At 36.4% G+C, this 14,444-nt stretch overlaps 3 protein-coding genes across 3 annotated transcripts; 2 read left to right on the top strand and 1 right to left on the bottom strand.

Annotated features, from left to right (window-relative positions):
• The first annotated feature begins 1,271 nt into the window (after window positions 1-1,271).
• LOC125186680 (uncharacterized) lies at window positions 1,272-9,089 on the top strand. The gene is made up of 9 exons (XM_048083095.2): window positions 1,272-1,850; window positions 2,478-2,663; window positions 3,160-3,252; window positions 3,468-3,650; window positions 3,735-3,837; window positions 3,985-4,170; window positions 7,367-8,226; window positions 8,318-8,682; window positions 8,762-9,089. Exons 1-9 carry the CDS (start codon window positions 1,635-1,637, stop codon window positions 8,817-8,819), a joined length of 2,250 nt encoding a protein of 749 aa, XP_047939052.1. The 5' UTR covers window positions 1,272-1,634; the 3' UTR covers window positions 8,820-9,089.
• A 2,189-nt stretch (window positions 9,090-11,278) lies between these two features.
• OFP17 (ovate family protein 17) lies at window positions 11,279-12,003 on the top strand. Its single transcript, XM_048082410.2, has one exon. It carries the CDS (start codon window positions 11,388-11,390, stop codon window positions 11,868-11,870), a length of 483 nt encoding a protein of 160 aa, XP_047938367.1. The 5' UTR covers window positions 11,279-11,387; the 3' UTR covers window positions 11,871-12,003.
• Window positions 12,004-13,350: 1,347 nt separating this feature from the next.
• On the bottom strand, window positions 13,351-13,941 carry LOC148926433 (uncharacterized). Its single transcript, XM_089059130.1, has one exon. The coding sequence runs from the start codon at window positions 13,939-13,941 to the stop codon at window positions 13,351-13,353; it is 591 nt and encodes a 196-aa protein (XP_088915256.1).
• Between the last annotated feature and the right edge of the window lie 503 nt (window positions 13,942-14,444).

Raw genomic sequence — 14,444 nt, 5'->3', positions numbered from 1 at the left:
AGTGACAAATCCTATGGTATGACTATGCTTGAGAAAAAAAAAAAAAGTTGGTGGTGGGTGTAATTTTTTGCGGTGGACTCTGAGATAGATAGTGCCCAAGCCAAGCGATGGAAATAGAAGTTGAAAATGAAAGTTGTCATCAAAATTGATGCAAAGATTGTTTGGTCGTTTTAGTTGCTTTTTAATTTTTAATTTTTTTTTTTGGCATTTTGACATTATTAATTAGCTTGTTTTATTAAGTTGTATTTTCTGCAATGTAGTTGACTAGCTTGTGAAGCAGTTTGTTATGTATTGTTGAATCCTATGAAGAGGTTATGAATTTTTGTTGTGGTGTAAAATTTTAGTCAATTACAAGTTGAAAAATGAATTGGTTGCTGGAATAAATGCCCATAATTAAAAGGCATTAAATCGATGTTGGAAGTTTGCATTGACCTATAACAGAGTATCAATTGGAATACCAAAATATCAAATGTCAAATAACGATCATAAAATTATATAAAGTTTAAAAGAAAAAGAAAAGTTAAAATAAAGATAAGAAGAAAGAAAAATACATCTATTGAAGATAAGAAAAAAAAGAGAAATACACCGTTAAAATATTTATTGAAAAGGTGAATTGTAATGATATTTGTCAAATGAGTAAAATAATGTACAACATGATCTTAGGGATTCGGAGACAATTTTAGTTTGCAAATTTATTTAAAAAGTGTAAAATGAGACATTTAAATTGCAAATTTATAAAAAAAGTGTAAAAGCATCTCAAGACTATAATTTTACTCATATGTATAATCTCTTGGATGGATCCCTGCTGTGGTCGTAAATACTAGTCCATGTATCTTTATTTTACTTTATATATTAAAATTTTAAAATAGAATTTAATTATGAAAATAGTAATTACGATTATCATTCTTGAAAAATGGATAAATATCCTATGATTTATACATGGTGAAATTCAATTAATACATGGTGAAATTGGAATTTCCAATTTAGAAAAATAAGAAAGATTTTGTAGTATAAAAAGGAAAAGTCTGAAAACTATGTGTTTGAGCTGGGTATTTTATTTTCAAGAATGATAATTACAATTAATATTTTTATAGCTGGACTCTATGATAATTTTTAATATTTAAACTTCCATAAGTGCTGCGTTTTGAGTGTTAGTTGGTGCGTTTAGTGTGGACCCATCCCCATAAGCTATAATCAAACGAGTATTAAACTAATGAAAACGGTGTAATCAATTATTTAGTCTGAATCCAATCGCTCTGCCGCGCCACAAAATAGATTTGTTGGGCATTAAAATAGTAGGAGTAACATATAGATACACAATAGAGACACACAGGTGGTTTTGCATAATAGCAGAATCAGAGTTGGAAGCAGAAGAAAACGAGGATAAACACCTTCCCATTTTTGTCTTCTTCTCCCCTTCCTTGAAAGAGACCTTTATTTGTATATGTATATGAATCAATACAGCGCGGATCGTTCCAATCGCAATAAATCTTTCTCAAAACCCCTAATTAAACCCCCTTTCCCTTCTACATTCCTCTCTCACTTCCATTTTACATCTATAGCGCCGCTGCTGCTGATTCGAACCCATCGTTGCCGTTTCACTTTGTTGTTTGAAAGACTAACTCTCACTCTCAATGGGCGAGCTAGGCAGCCAAGATTCCGGTTTTGGGTTTTTCAACTCTTATGCGGCGCCTGATCCGGCGTCTTTCAAGGAGGAGTGCTTGTCGGCGGCGGAGGATGCCGCCCGGAATGTGCTCAATTGCATTCATCCTACGCTCGACTCGGAGGAGGAAAGAAGAGACATCATTGATTATATGCAGAGACTCATCAAAAGCCATGTTAATTCTGAGGTGGTCAATTTTTTATTTTTTTTATTTTTTTTAAATCTGATTTCATTTTTGCATTCTTGACAGCTTTTGTGTGCATGGCTGATCGACTGGGGGAGGTGTGATTGTGATAATCATTTACTTTTTGAGGGATTATTGTTTGATTATTTGTTGTGTGTGAGAAATGGTGGTAAATCTACTTTTGAATAAGTGAACTTTAGATTTTGTTGTCAGGCATTGCATGTTGATAATCTAACGAGTGTGGAACTATTTATTTGCTAGTTAAAATCAAGAATGATGTGTTTTGGGTTACTTGTGTTCTTTCACCAAATTCTATGAAAATTGTTATGGCATGTTTTCTGAGCACTCTTCTTTTTGGTATCTCATGGATGAATGAGTTTCCTGATAATGACCACTCAATTGTATTCCCATTATGCATTGTATGTGAGTTTCTATAGCTCTCAAAGGATATATATGTATTTCTTAGTTCATTTTCATTCCATGAGTGTGTGATTGTAAGTATGATACAGGTACTAAATATTGGATCTCAATTCAGTGATATCATAGTTTTTACTTTTAATATCTAACCTTTTATTTTACTGATTATTTGCAATTTAAAAAGTGTTATTTTCTGGTCTTTACATCTCACAGGTGTTTCCCTATGGGTCCGTGCCACTCAAAACATATTTGCCTGATGGGGATATTGATTTAACTGTTACTAACGGTACTAGAACTGATGAATCCATGGCCCGTGATGTTCTTGCTCTTCTACAAAGGGAAGAGAAAAATGTTAATGCTGAGTTCAAAGTTAAGAATATACAGTTTATTGATGCTGAGGTAATTCTCATTCTAATTTATTTTTTGTAAAACCTTCTTTATGATCAGCTGTTAGTTACGGCTTTTAAAACTTCATCAATATTTTTTTTATTGTTCTTTTTATAGCGGGTGTTTCTATTCTTCCATATTATACATGTGAGTCACATGACGTTCTCAATGTACATTTTTGTTAGCTTCTGTTCAGAACTCTGTACCCAACTAAGACAGAATATATAAAACTATGGGCATCTTGTGATGCTCTGGGTGAAGCAAGTTTTCTGTTTCTGGGATTTTATAGGGCGGTCCTTATTCTTCTCCCTCTTTCTCTTTATAAGATTTACTTACTTCGATTATGGTTTGGTGATTAAAAGAATGTGGACATGGTGATATGGTGGTAAGGAACGAAGGTTTTTCTTCTGAAGGAAGTCACTTACCCAAATTTGCAGTGGTGGACACTATTTATCTATGATTGTCCCATGACATTTTGAAGTACTTATGTTTTTGCTTCTGATGGCAGGTTAAAATTCTGAAATTCCTTGTGGGGGACACAGTTTTAGATGTATCCTTCAATCAATTGGGTGGGCTTTCTACTCTTTGTTTCCTGGAGCAGGTAGCAAACAGAGCACCCATTTTTTTTTTACATTTTACTCCCAGAATTTGGTAACACTGTATTTTTAATGCACACATTATGCCATCAAGTGGTGAACTAATCCTCCTATTTAGGAGGTTTATATCACCACTTGAGCATACTCTCTTGCATTGCGAATACCTAAAGTTACATTACATTCTAATCACAAATTTTCTTCAATTTATTTCTTAATACAGGTTGATCGCCTTATTGGGAGAAATCATCTCTTCAAGCGCAGTATTATCTTGATCAAGGCGTGGTGCTATTATGAGAGTCGTATCCTTGGCGCTCACCATGGGTTAATTTCTACATATGCTCTGGAAACACTTGTCCTGTACATATTCCATTTGTACCATTCATCCTTATGGGGACCATTAGTGGTAACTGCTGTGGTTGTGCATTGTAATCTTCAATTGCAATCAAATGCTTGCATTTATCTGTTTCTTATGATTGTTTTCGTGTAGGTTCTGTACAGATTTTTGGAGTATTATAGTAAATTTGATTGGGAGAACTATTGCATCAGCTTGAAAGGACCAGTTTGCAAGTCTTCACTCCCTGATATAGTGGGTAAGCAATGTGCTTCAATAATATTACAATGTTCTAAGGTTCACAGTATTGGAACCTTTGTATCTCTTTGTGTATATTCTGGCTCCTACATGTTTGGTATTGTTTTAGTTCCATTTTTGTGAATAATCTATTTGATTTTATTTGCAGTGAAAGTGCCAGAAAATGGAAGTACTGATCTGATGTTTGGTGATGAATTTTTGGAGAACTGCCTGGATATGTTTTCAGTCTCATTAAGGGAACTTGAAGGAAGACCTAAAGCATTTCAGCCGAAACATCTTAATATCATAGACACACTGAAGGAAAACAATAATCTCGGGCGCAGTGTGCACATAGGTAAGGATAATTATATTAATTGCTCTCTGTTGGGATACAACTTTTGCAACCCTGATTGACTGTTTAATAGGTTCTTACTATAAGTTGGACCTAATATATACCAATGTCTTTTAGGAAATGGAATGTGCTGCCATTGCCTTAGTTAATATACTAGAAACTTCATCCATCTCTTACATGTTTCAATCTCTGCAACGGGAAGCACCAATTCCTCTTCTTAGGGATGTGTTTGACAACCATAGCCATATACTTTGATATGTTGTTTCCATGCAATTGCATATATGCTCGAGTACATGTGCTAATTTAGCGTAATAGTATATTCCTCATGCAATACTTAATGCAATCTTTTCATCTCCATTAACTATTCAATATATCATTCATTTGTCTCTAGTATCTACTAATGGGTAATGTTGTATCAAATATTTCATATATGCTAGATTAGTTATCGTGTAACTTTTATTTAATCAATATTAAAAATTGTTATATACTAATATATACATATTGGTAATGTAATTTATAAAAACATCAAACTCTCCCTCAATCCCGCTCAAAGGGACACATTATTAAAAATGAAATCATCACACTTTCCACCTTATTATCTCTCATACTTTATTCTTCTTCACTTAACACACTAAACAACATTGCATAAAATCTCATGCTGAAACTAAATGTTCCACTTCGATTAAGACGGATGAAGTATTAATGAATGCACGATATATTATCATATTATGATATAAATGTATCTAAAATTTAAACATTTCTAAAGTGTTCTATATTTGTTGATGAACATGTTATAGCCATGTAACAATTTGTTTTATTGCTTGTTCATTATGTGGCGAACCCCAGGTGCCCGGGGCTCCATTGGAATCACCCCGGGGTGGCTGCACTAAGTGATGATAATCATGGGGCGAGCCTTTGGGGCGACTAGGGTTATATAATTTTCAAATCCTAAACCTTAATCCTTGAAATCGGATCAAATCTTTTTTCTAACTAGATCTCAAATATAATTAATGTTCAAAGATATTTTTCTTTTAACCCTTATCATAATCCCGTTAAGTCGCCAAAAACATCTCCAAAATTAATGACTCTCGCATTCCTCCAAATAATGAATGTTCCAACTCTTCTCTTCTCAAGTAAACTAATTGTTCATTCTTCAATTCTTCTACTATAATCTACTCCCTCCGTATGTGAAATGTTTTCCAATTTTGCCATTTTGGTTCGTACGTGAAAAGTTGTTCACTTTGCTTTTTTCTATTTTTGGTAAAAGGACCCTACTTTCCACTAACTCTTTACACTCACATTCTATTATAAAACTTATATATAAATGTGGGATCCTCATTCCACTAACTTTTTCAACCCACCTTTCTTCATATTTCTTAAAATTCGTGTCGAGTCAAACTTGGATAATATTTCATGGACGGAGGGAGTATTTAATATTCCTTCTTCAATTCAAATTCCTCGTGAATATCACGGGAATAATAACCCACACATGTTAGTGCGCTCCGATTCGGCATGCGCCTCGTCACCCTGCAACCTATTTTTATCTAATCGCTCACTCCTAACTACACTGCATGCATCTATATAAATAAATAAATATAATTGTATCCCACATCGGTGTAAAGACCGTTCCGAAACCACTATAAGTCTAATAGCCACTCTTTCCATCACCAATTGGTTTTAGGATGAAACCCTATATATTTCTATTATAGTGCGCTCCGATTCGTGATGTGCCTCGTCGCCCTGCAACCCATTTCTACCTAATCCCATTTTTACCTAATCACCCTGGTCCGCCCCCGCTCTCCTAACTACACTGCATGCATCGATATAAATAAATAAATATAACGGGATCCCACATCGGTGTAAAGAGAGTACTAAAACCACTAAAGTCTATTGAGCCACTATTTCTATCACTAATTCGTTTTAGGATGGAACCTAGTAGATTTCTATTATGGTATCAGAGTGGTGACTGTTAGCTAAATTTAACCAAGTATAACTAATCCAGTCCAGTTCGATAGAGGTTAGGAATTCGATAGAGGGGAGGGCTGGTCCAATCCGATCTGAAAAAGTCCAACCCCTCCAAGGTTCACCTTGAAGGGTTTGTGGGAGGGCGTTGGAAAATGAAACGAAAATTACAATATCCCACATTGGTGTAAAGAGATAATTGAAACCAATTTATAAGTATCATGGGCTACTCCTCCTATCACTAATTGGTTTTAGGATGAAACCCTATGGAATTTTATCAACTTCGATTGAGACGGAGGGAGTATTAATGAGTGCACGATATAGAATCTTATTATGATATAAAAAATATCTAAAAGTTAAACACTTCGAAAATGTTCTGCATTTGTTTATGAACATGTTATAACCATGTAACGATTTATTTAATTGCTTGTTCATGCCTGTGACGAGCCCTGGGCGCCTGTGGATCCATTGAAATCACCCCGGGATGGCTGGGCTGAGCAATATTCATGCGGTGGGCCTTAATATTCATGGGGTGAGCCTTGGGGGCGGCTGCAGTGATATAAATTTTCAAATCCTAAACCTTAATCAAATCCTTTTTTTTCTTCTAACATAACTCAAAAATAATTAATGTTCAAATCTTATCAGATCTCCTTTTAACTCTGATCATAATTCCCTTAAGTCGCCAAAATATCTCCAAAATAATAACTCTCGCATTCCTCCAAAAATAATAATTGTCGCGTGCACCCCACTGCCCCGCATCCCAATTTTTACCTAATCACCTCTGGTGCGTCCCGCGCTCCTAACAACACTGCCTATGTCTATATACTTTATATGTTACCAACTATGTCAAATGTATTTATTAACTGTTCAATTTTGTCTAATGCTACCTGTCATTAACTAAAACTGGGTACTTTATCATAGCGAATCAAATTAAATTTAAATTCGTAAAAAAGTATTATGATCCCAATATATTTCTATTTCCTGCTTTAACTTCTACTTTAATGTTGGATACTTAAAAGATGTTGTTTATAATTATTACTCTATAGTAATAGTAGTGGATACTGGATAGTAATAGTTGTCATAATAATAATTAAAAAAGTAGGCCAAATGGGTTATCTCACTTATCTGCAATCTGTGAGACAGCCGCATTCTTGTATTTACCCGCACGTTACTCTTGTTGTAATATTCTCATACTATTTTTTTCTTTCGATTTTGATTTTCTTTTATTGCCCTCTAGGAAATTTCTACCGTATACGTAGTGCTTTCAATTATGGGGCTCGCAGGCTTAGTCAAGTTCTTTCGCTGCCAGTTGATAAGGTTGCTGATGGGATACATAAATTCTTCTCAAATGCTATTGCTTGGCACGGGAATGACAGCAAAAATTTTATTCAAGACTTGGCCTTAGAATTTGGTCATGAAGAGTCCTCAACTGCCTCACTATCATCACCTGCTAATCTGATGTCTGAGGAAAATATGCTTCTAAGATTATCTATAAATGATAATGATCCTGTTGAGACTGAATCTCCTTTGAAGATGGCATCTGAAGGCTGGTACCGACCAGAATTCAATTTTCGCGAACCTATATCCTCTCGTTCCAAATCTGGAAATTCCACTTCTCAGGAGTATGGAACCAAGTCATGGTTGGAAGACCAAAGGGAACATGGAGAGGTGAATTATAGGTATAAATGGTCCATGGATAGCTCATGGGCCAATTTAAGCTCACATGCCTCCAACGCTTACAATGTGGATGATACGTCCCTTGATTACAAGGATGTGGACATAACTAGCGTGGGAGAGTCGGAAGCAGTCAATGCATTGGCTGATCTTACCGGAGACTATGACAGCCATATAAGGAGTCTTTTATATGGTCAGTTATGCCTTGGGTTTTCTTTGTTCCCACTAGCGTATCATCATTCGGCAATACCTTCTTGGGCTAACAACAGGAAGCCATGGGAGATTGTTTATCAATCAATGCCGTTGTGGTGGAGTCAAGTCTCCCAAATGACGTTACAGCCTGTCCCGACTGAACAGAGTAACTGCTGGGCTGCTTATTCTGCACCTCCTGCTTATGGAAGTGGCCCTTACTTTCCCGTTATGGTATTCCTCATTTATGACCTTGTCTCATGCTCTTGATTTCTTAGTTTCAGCTGAATGTTTTGGTCGTAGTCTTACCCTTTATGTCGTGCAGAATGGTTTTCATGGGATGAGATATCCACAGCCACAGGGGGAGAGCAGAAGTAGAGTTTCAGACTTTCCTGATCAGTTTCACAGACATGGACAAAGTGTCGGCATGTCTAATGCTTCCGCTGTGAACAAAACTGAAAATAGTCGGAGCGGGCAAATTGATGACGTGCATAGTGCTGCTGCTGTGCAAAATGATGAAAATATCACCCGAGAAGCCCTGCCTGAAAAGGATGAGTCTGAAGATCAAAATGGCCCGACAGATCAAACGGAAGGTGATTCGAGTGGGTCATTGAGGTTTGAATTTGGATCTGTCGGAGATCTGGCTGATCGGGTCATTTCTGGCTCTGCAGACCAAGAAACAGAGCAAAGGTAGCAAAGATGCTTCTTTCAATCTCATTGCTTCTTGTTATATTGATTTTTTAAGCTCGATATGATTTTGGTTTTACAGGCTTGAAGAGCAGTCGTTCGAGCTCAAAAGTGAAGCTGAGTTCCCCCCTTTGTGCTAGAGCACAAAGTTGTTTTGTACACAGTAGAGGTGATACTGATGCTAACAGACTTGAGGCGTAAGCTGTAGTTTTCACAACCTACATAACCCCTTTTGGGTTGTTTGTGATTATAGATGCATATAGCTCCAGAATTAGAGTTATTCTTACATATTGGCTTCAGCTGCTGTCTGTAACAATTCCCTAGCTGTTGATGAATTCACAGTTTTTTAAACTCATTTACATAGTTGTGCTTAAATATTCATCCGTATAAAAGTTATAAACATTGCAATCTATTTCAACTTTTGGATTTATTTGTGTAAATCAGTCTTTTTAATTGAGCTTTGAAGAAATTGATATGAAGTGTGTGCAATGTGTGTGTAGTGTGCATTGTGTGTGCAATGTGTGTGTAGTGTGCATTGTGTGTGCAAAGTGTGTGTAGTGTGCATTGTGTGTGCAATGTTTGTGCAGTGTTTGTGAAGATGCCCAATTTCTTAATTATTTGGAATTTTAATTTTCTATTTTTGAAATTCAAATTTGTGGAATTGGGAGGATTTGGAACTATAATTCAATTTCAACTCTAAATATTTTGTGGTATTAAATATTGGATTTGGAATTGAATGCTCTAATTTCAATTTTACATGCCCAAATCTATACTACCGAATAGAGCCTTAAATTAGCCTTTGTTGAATTGAATGTACTTAGACGAATAGATGTGTTATTGACTTATTGTTAGTCCATGTAAATAATATTTGCCCTGATAAATTAAAATTGAATATATTAAAGCAGAGTTTTGCGTGGGACTGGTCTTGTGATCGTGAGGCATGATGTGAACTGGATCTAAATTCATTTTCAATGATCTATTTATATTATACAAGTTGCATCAAAAAATAATGGAACACATTTTTTTATGCCACAATACCATTAAATTAAAGTAGCGAACTGAAGCCGGCATAAAATTAATACGTCCATAGATGATAGATACATAACAACATTATTTATTAGGACGAAAATTGTATTGCGTGGGGTGAGATAGAGTTGTCAACTGGCACGGGCTGGCCCAACCCAGCTCGGCCCAGGCCCGTTATGGGCCGGGCCGACCCAGGCCCTTCCCACCGGTGAAACAAAGCGGGTCTGGGCTTGGCTCATTAGTTGAGATGGGCTCCAAGTGGGCCATTTTGTAAACCCAGGTCCGGACCAGGACCGGGCCCATCAAAGGTCCAAATTCTATTTTTTTAAGTAATTAGATGATTAATTACTAATAATAGTATATTTATCTATTTATGCATATCATCTTGTGCACGAAACATGTAATTTTTTCTATATTAGTATATCATTTTTTGGATATCTCCGAATGGATATAAACAATAATAGTTTAATATCAACATAAGTTATCAACCAAATCATGAATGCAACATTCAATCTTAACTATATCTAATTTTTTTCTTATATTGTTCTATCTAAGATGAAAAAAAGATGGTTCTAAAGTTTAATTTTAAGAATATTACGTATTCAAACCTATTTGATGAATAATTATAGAATTCTTTAAATTTGTTAGCTAGTTCATATATTTGTAGTTTTAAAAATACAACATCAACTCATATATCATCATCATCTACTAACTAAACTATCAATATTGGTTATTCTTTTAGTTATACACTTACTTTTAAATAGAATAAAGAACATGAAAAACAATAGTAATACAAAGTCAATAAATTAACTTAAATACATTATTTTAATTTAGATTTAGTTAATTAGATATAAATACAACGAGTTATATGTTTTTTTTGCATATAATAAATTTAGTATATCTTTAAAATTTATAAACAAAAAAATAAACAAAACCCAGCCTAGCCTGTCTGGGCCCACATGAAAAGTGGACCTGGGCCTGGCCAGACTAAGCAAAATTAGGAAAAGCCATGCCCAGCCCGCCTCAGACATGGGCCTGGGCCAGCCCGGTCCACTTGACAAGTCTAGGGCGAGAGATATGAAATACTAGGGTTGGCCAAATATTCGAAATTCAAAAATTCGATCTGAATTAAACAAGATAAAACTGGTTTGGGTCGAATTTTTTGAAATGTTTTAATGTTCTTAACTGCTAGGATGTTTTAAAATCCAAAGTAATCTGAAATCTAAAATATTTTCTATATAGTAGTAAATCTAACAAATGCTAGTATAAAACTTGTGTGTTGAACAATTTTAATGGTACTATTTGGTAATATTAGATTTTCAGATTTTTAGTGTTGGATTTTTTTATTTTGGTATTGATTTTGGAGTTTTCGGATCGAATTTCCTTTATGGATTTTTGGATAATTCGGATTGGATTGTATTCATTTTACATAAAATTCAGAATTTTCCTATCGAATGGCATTAGACAAAAATTCGATCTGAAATCCGAAATAGAGCAATAAACATTACTAGTTGAAAAGGTCCGAGTTTATGGCATAGCACTTCTGTTTAGAGATGAAGACGTGAAATCCACATTTGATCCCTTTCCCTTTAAATATATACACACACACACCATATCAAAATGCATAAACATTCAATCAACTCTAATTTTCACCGCACAATTCCTCTTTTCATCGCCAAAAAATGAAATCAAAATATCTAAATCTAGCCTCACTGATCAAACGCAAGCTTCTCAAACCATGCAAAAAAGTAGTGAAATTCCTGGTGAAGCTCCGCCCTAGGAAGCCGCTCTCCATCAAATCCCTCCGCCGCCGCCGCATGATGACGGTTTTCCGATCGCCGCGCGACGAGAGGGAGATGGACCGGGTGACGGAGCTCACGAGCTTCTCCGACGCCGCGCCGCACCAGAGAGCGCCGTTTCCGTCGCCGCTCACTCCGGCGTACGTAAAATTGAGCGGCGAGGAAGACGATCGCGTGGAAGAGGCGTGCAGAAGCTTCGAGAAGTATCTGGTGGAGATGATCGTGGAAGAGGGGAAAGTGAGGGATTTGGGTGACGTGGAGGAGCTGCTCTACTGCTGGAAGGAGCTAAGGTCGCCGGTTTTCATTGATTTGGTGTGCCGCTTTTATAGGGAGCTTTGTACAGATCTGTTTTCCGATCAAACCTAGAATTCGTTTCATTTTCTCGGTTTTAATTTTAAATTGTATGTATATCATTTTTGGTGATGCTTATAGTTGTATTGCACTTGCACTTTTCATGTATGATTTATAATAGATCAATACATGATCCTAACTAAATTCAGGGGCAGGTGCATGAAATTGTTTTGATAGCGACTATTAATTCTAAATTCTCAATTAGTTTGAATTTCAAAATTATTTTAATAGTCATTTTTTATTTTGCATAGTAATTCTTATAAAATATCGAAAATCCAATAATATTATCACTACAATATCGCTAGTATAAAGTAATTTGGATAATTAACTTAGACATTTGTGATGTACAGATGATTTACAGGCCGTCAATTGGCTCAATTCATGATCATTAATTCTTTATAGGGGAGAGACGATCAAAGACAATTTAATATAACTCAACCCATATCAAATCATAGTATTGCTAATCTATCTCTTTCAATTTTTGCAAGTGACCGCGTGTCTCAATCAAGTGTCAACTACATATATATGCTATTTTTATTTTTAAAGGCGCAACATAAATCAAGAGTGCGGTTTGGGAAAAACCTATAATAAGAAATAGATGTTGATCTAACAGTATTAGTTTAGGTAAAGAGCTTGTTCATCTCTCTCTTTCAAATGATCCAATCAACTTTCCCATGTGCATTTACCACAACTCTTGCTTGCCGTAATATGCTAAATTTTGTCTTCATAGGAAAAATTGCCCCGATTTATCTTTTTTAATTGTTTATATATACATATGCATTCATATCACATATCAAAATGCTAAGTAGAAGTAAAACTCAAAACACTTGCAGTCCATTGAATCTTATGTTCTAACGGTCAGATTAATGCCACGTATATTCTAATAATGTAGATTTATAGCCTAATAATGTAGCTCGGATAATAATGTAGTATTTTAGTCTCATATGTAAATTTTTAGTGTAATAATGTATATTTCAAGTGTAATAATGTACCTCGGCTAATAATGTAGATTTTTAGTATAATAATGTAGCTTATCACAACCCATCCAATCTAAGGATCCAAGGGCTGTGATTTGTGTTGTGTTTTACCCTAAGATACTGATAGGCTTCTGATCCTATCACAATAGCTTGAGCACCTGTTTTGGTAGATAATGAACAGAGAACAAAACAGAGGCGGCGAAGAAGAAAAGGGTTTCACGAGAAAAGATTTTTTATTTCTTATTATCAATATTTTTTGACTCTCTAATGGATCCTATAATATATAGGATCGCAACCCTGCTTGATTCAACTCTACGATTCGGGAAAGAATCAAGAAGAAAACCCGAAAAGATTAATTAAAATAAGTCTAAACAATAGGATGTTTTAATATGGAAATAACATAACTAAATAACAAAAATAAAGATATGCTCCAATCTTCACGGAGTAATGAAATCTCTAAACTTCACGGGTCTGGACCTCACCCTCTTAGGTTTCTCTCTTCTCGTCATCTCACGCGTTCATTCTCTGATCTTGCGTCCTTCGTCTCCCATGTCATTCGCTGCCTGGCTCGTTCCCGGTTCATTGGTCTGCACGCTTACCGTCTTGGGGTCCTTATCAACTCCCTCCTCGTTAAGAACGACCTTGCCCCCAAGGTCCAAGGTAGGAAAATGCCGCAGCAGCTTCTCCTTCAACTCCCAAGTCCGGTTGGTCGGATCAGATGCCCAACTGACGAGCCATTGGCACTGAGGAAGACTCTCCACCATCACTGTACGCTCCTCCAATGCACTGACTGGAACGTCGAGAGGTCGACTCTTCACGAAATCCGTCGACAGCTGCTGGGACATGGACTCAGATAGTGGTTGAACAAATGGTTTCAACAATGAGACGTGAAATACATTGTGAATGCGACTCCCAACCGGTAGCTGCAACCTATAAGCGACCTTCCCGATCCTTTCAATAATTTCATAAGGACCATAATGCCGTTTGCCCAACTTCGTTGAAATTGGTCTGTCGACTGAAACCTGGTGATAAGGCTGGAGACGGAGCAATACTCGATCTCCGACAGCTAACTGGACATGACGTCGATGTTTATTAGCTGCATCCGCCATACGACGCTGAGCAGCCTCGAGATTGGTCTTCAACACCCGAAGCAAGGCAGTTCGGTCCTCCAATTAGTAGCCACAACAACATTGTTCACCGGGGCGGCTGGAGTGTGAAATATATTAGGTGGGTCTCTGCCGTAGAGAGCATGAAAGGGCGACATCCCGATACTCACATTGACGTTGTAATTCATTGCCAACTCAGCCCATGGAAGAAACTCAAACCACCGATTCAGCTGCTCATAAGTAAAAGCTCTCAAATACTGTTCGAGTCCCTTATTTGTCACCTCAGATTGTCCATCTGTTTGCGGATGATAAGCCGTCGTAAATTGCAGCTTCGTTCCACTCAAGGCCAATAATTCACTCCAAAAGTCACCCATAAAAATGGCGTCCGATCAGAATGTAGCTTATCCGGAAAGCCATGGAGTTTAACGACAGTGTTAACAAATATAGCAACAACCTTTTTTGCATCAAAGCTAGGTTTCAGTGCTCCAAAGTGAGCATATTTGGAG

This window comes from Salvia hispanica, chromosome 5 (genome assembly GCF_029641045.1).
Source record: "Salvia hispanica isolate PSC_SH4W2 chromosome 5, Shi_PSC_v1, whole genome shotgun sequence".
Taxonomy (NCBI): domain Eukaryota; kingdom Viridiplantae; phylum Streptophyta; class Magnoliopsida; order Lamiales; family Lamiaceae; genus Salvia; species Salvia hispanica.
This window is presented reverse-complemented; position numbering and strand designations above follow the sequence as displayed.

What these genes read in the sequence shown, in the direction of transcription:
- LOC148926433 (XM_089059130.1), bottom strand. Translation starts at nt 13,941, where the DNA reads ATGGCGGATGCAGCTAATAAACATCGACGTCATGTCCAGTTAGCTGTC.
- OFP17 (XM_048082410.2), top strand. Translation starts at nt 11,388, where the DNA reads ATGAAATCAAAATATCTAAATCTAGCCTCACTGATCAAACGCAAGCTT.
- LOC125186680 (XM_048083095.2), top strand. Translation starts at nt 1,635, where the DNA reads ATGGGCGAGCTAGGCAGCCAAGATTCCGGTTTTGGGTTTTTCAACTCT. An exon ending in TACAGTTTATTGATGCTGAG is followed by an intron (nt 2,664 to 3,159) that starts GTAATTCTCATT and finishes TTCTGATGGCAG; the next exon opens with GTTAAAATTCTGAAATTCCT. An exon ending in GCCCTTACTTTCCCGTTATG is followed by an intron (nt 8,227 to 8,317) that starts GTATTCCTCATT and finishes TATGTCGTGCAG; the next exon opens with AATGGTTTTCATGGGATGAG.